The 3,829-nt window shown below is 42.5% G+C and overlaps 1 protein-coding gene across 2 annotated transcripts; it reads right to left on the bottom strand.

Annotated features, from left to right (window-relative positions):
- Nucleotides 1-408: 408 nt before the first annotated feature.
- LOC121778121 (uncharacterized protein At2g39795, mitochondrial-like) lies at nt 409-2,788 on the bottom strand. Of its 2 annotated transcripts, XM_042175421.1 has the most exons (4): nt 2,454-2,788; nt 1,493-1,821; nt 1,189-1,352; nt 409-742 (listed from the first exon to the last, which is right to left on the bottom strand). In XM_042175421.1, the coding sequence occupies exons 1-3, from the start codon at nt 2,673-2,675 to the stop codon at nt 1,193-1,195; spliced, it is 711 nt and encodes a 236-aa protein (XP_042031355.1). In that variant the 5' UTR covers nt 2,676-2,788; the 3' UTR covers nt 409-742; nt 1,189-1,192. The 2 variants fall into 2 exon arrangements, with proteins under 2 accessions (XP_042031355.1, XP_042031354.1); XM_042175420.1 differs by lacking the exon at nt 409-742 and having other exon boundaries at nt 920-1,352.
- Nucleotides 2,789-3,829: the final 1,041 nt, after the last annotated feature.

Genomic DNA, 3,829 nt, shown 5'->3' with positions numbered 1-3,829 from the left:
TTAGACTTTGTCACTTGATCAACCTGTAAGTCTTGCATGTCGGTCTAGAACTTGTCTACTAGATCAGTCTGCGATAATTTCTCTTGATCATTTTATATTGCGTGCATGCTAGTGTCGAGAAAACTTCATGGAGCTTTCAATCATCATCATCATCCTTTTCCTCCTCCGACTTGTTTCCTTCATCATCACTTTTCTCCTCTTCTCCTTTTTCTTTATCATGTTCATCTTCTTGTACTTCTTTTTTTTCTTGCCAATTTTTTCTAGCATAGTGTTTAAGTTTTGGTCACTGCTCATTGTAAACATATATGGTATGTGTTCTTCACATTGGTTACATATGTAGTTCACATCTGTTGTATGTGTACAAAAACAAAGCAACAGAGCACAGCTCAACTTTTTCACAAGTTTAAGTACGAATCAGATATCATTTGGATTAAGAGTAAGCTCCCCATTGAAAAGGAGCAGGTGAATTACATTCTCTCAGCAATAAAGAAGGAAAAAGTCCATGGAGATAATCATACTCTTCTTAGTTGCATCTGTGTGCACCTTTCTAATTTTAATTTACTGGTGGACCAAGTAGAATTCCACATCAACTTGGAGCGGTTTTGGGATGATTTGGAGCTGGGAATATAGTTTGTACTCACCTTCTTGGCAAGCTCTAGATCTTCAAGACTCTTGATAAGATTTGTTACTCTATTAAAAACTCGTTCACATCTGAAGATTATACAGCTTCGTCATCGTACATCTGCCATTGTTTTGTAAATCAAATCAAGCTCTGTAAAAGCACAGTTTTTTCAATAAACTAATGTACTTGCTTCAGTTGTACTCCTATGTTACAATTGCATTTAACAATGCACATTCTGTCCTGTAGAGCAATGTCCTTATCTTGAATGTTATAAATCTAATGGGGATGAAAATAAGATTAAATATAGCTATACAAAATGATATTCCACTGAAGCCTTGAAATATTCCAAAATCCACCTTGAAATATTCCAAAATGATATTAGCAAGGGAGTCATTCAGAAACACATTCCACAAACCACTAAAGCTGGCACCATGAAAGCACAAAGAATAAGAAGAAAACACAAAAAAGATATATTCTTTAAGTGCTAAACAGATGCCATAAACCCAAAAGAATCCAATTCCATATCCTAATTATTTTGGATGACAAACAGTAAGGATCAACAAGACCTTCCTATTTTTCGATATATGATTGGACTTTCCCCAACCAATGTAAAAGCTCAATTCTGTCTTTGTTCATCATATATTGATGCAGGAATCTTGAAAGGTCACTGTTTATCCCTCTATCATTCAGGAACTCGTAGAATCCAGTTTGTAGCTTTTTGCTCAAATTCCTGCAAATAACAGGTGAACAGTGAGAATTTGGTTACATAAATCCAACCAATTATATAACAATAACGAACAGCAACTAATCGGAAGGAAATTTGAGGAAAACTAATCCTTAAACATAGATGAAAGAAAGCAAATTCCATACTTCATATCAGGACCCATGTAAGGTTGAGCTGGAAAGTTATCTCGCTTGAACATGTAAACCTTCTGAATCTCCAGAGAATCGGGCCATGCTGAGCAGACAAATTCCATGGAATCAGTTTCTTTTCCTTTCCATATATCAACTAGCATGCTAATGTGAAGCCGCACGACTTCCTCAGTGTCCTCATCGTCAGATTTTGGTTCAAGGATGGAACCATCGAACATGGTTGCTTCGATCTTAATATTCTCATCCTCAGCTGATTTGGCCCTCAGTGTAATCCACTGCTGACCAGGCTGATCTTCCACCGAAAATTTCTCGAACTCTGTAACAGGCTGCAATGGAGCATGAACGATAAATACAAGTCAGGAAGTAAATTCGAGAGCCTGGGATGGTGAACATAACAAATTTAGTTGGTTTGAATTTGAAATTATCCTTCATCCATCCCTGGAGTGCAGGGTCAGAAAGAAGTCTGCCAGCTCTTTCTTTTCCTCCCATAAACAAGAAAAGTCTTTTTTTCTTTGAGTTCATAGGCAATCAAAACATCTCATTAATAGGGAATTCAAACACATAGATGCAGACATTATGGAAGAGAAATGTTACAGTGTACAACCATCTTCAAAAGGTGCAGCCTTAAAGATTGAATCAACTGATCTTTGCATATATCAGCTTAAATTCAATAAGATAATGCATCATGTTGCTATTTCCAATTGATAAAGTTGCTCACGGATAGAGCAATTCTGCTGAAGAGCTATCAGAACCTTAGTGAAAGAAACACAACACCACCACCGGATCACAAATATACATGAATCGACACACCAAACACGGAAACCTAATTCAAATTGACGGAATTTGCTCTTGAGAAGCTGTTCCCCCCATCTCACATACACAGAATCGGATTCATGAATGGATATGAAGAGCAGAGTGTGAAACATTGAGTAATTGATGTTGTTAAGTAGTTAAGCACCTGATGAGGAGGAGCATAATCGTACTGGTATTGAATCTCATTGCGAAGAATGGTACGCAGTCTGGATTCGAAGGGCGAAGTAGGCGACGGTGATGATGATGACTGAGATTGAGATTGAATGGCATCGGAAGAGGAGAATTGACGAATTAAACTGCGACGGCGGATAATGGAAGGAGAAAATGAATTAAGCAGTGACCTCATCAAAGCTCCTTTTCCTCCCATCGTATTCAGCAAGAATGAGAAGAAGAAGGGTTTTACGCTAGAAGAAGGGTTTTACTCCTGTAAGAATGGCACTGCACTTGCATTTTGCTCCTCCTCTTTTCTTCATTTTCCACTTCTACGACCCTTTTTTTCCTTTTTATTTAAAGAGAACTAATAAATGTGGTAGTTGAACTTTCAACTTTGAACATAAGCGGTCCTTAGAGCATCTCCAATAACCGGCGTCACCACCGCGACGCCGATTTTTCGCCCACGCCGGTTTGACGCCGAACCATTGGAACCGGCGTGGGCGAAATCGGCGTAAAAATCGGCGTCGCCATGCCGATTCCCGCGCTGACGCCGGTTCCGACGCTATCGTCACGGGCGCCATTGTGCGTCCCGGATCGGCGCCAAACCGGCGTCGGATTTAAATTAATTTTTTTTTTGTTTTTCGAAAACACTATATATACGCGCGTTGAACCTCATTTTCATTCGCACCACTTGTTTTAACGAGTACTCTCTCTCTACCTTACTTTATGTACAAGATCAATAACGAGCAATGGAGAACAACTACGAAGGTACTCCAGTTAATCCCGGGGGATAGTCTCAGACTCCCCCGCCTCCCGGTGTAGGGTCTCAGACGCCCCCGACTCCCGGGGCAGGGTCCCATACTTCCCCGGCTCCTGGGGGAGGTGGTTGGCCTCCGATGAGCGGGTACTACAACATGTACCCGTGGCAGCATATGATTCCGGGGTGGGCACCCGGCATGTAGCCCCCTATGCAGATGATGCCGGGGTGGGCACCCGGCATGCAGCCACCGGCGCAGCAGATGATGCCACCGGCGCAACAGATGATTCCCCCGGCGCAGGGGACGCACGGGGGGGACAACGCCTATCGGCCGACTTTTGATTTTTCCACCGGTTTTTCGCACACATCGACCCCAACGGATGCACAGTATACGGAGACCTTCTCCTTAGCGGACTTGGGTTTTGATATTAACGAGGTTTCGGAAACTCTCATTCAAAGCCAGGGAGTAGGGCGGGGTAAGAAGAAGGGCAAGGCGAAGAAGGTCGGCGAGTCGTCGCAGCCCCAAGCCGAAATCCGGGGCCGGAGGAAGTGGACAGATGCGGAGAACGTTGCGGTTGCCAAGGCGTGGCTGAGTGTCTGCGACGATCCTC

The sequence above is a fragment of the Salvia splendens genome, chromosome 19, assembly GCF_004379255.2.
Source record: "Salvia splendens isolate huo1 chromosome 19, SspV2, whole genome shotgun sequence".
Classification (NCBI taxonomy): Eukaryota; Viridiplantae; Streptophyta; class Magnoliopsida; order Lamiales; family Lamiaceae; genus Salvia; species Salvia splendens.
The sequence above is the reverse complement of the archived record's forward strand: the minus strand, read 5'-3'. Positions and strand labels throughout refer to the sequence as shown.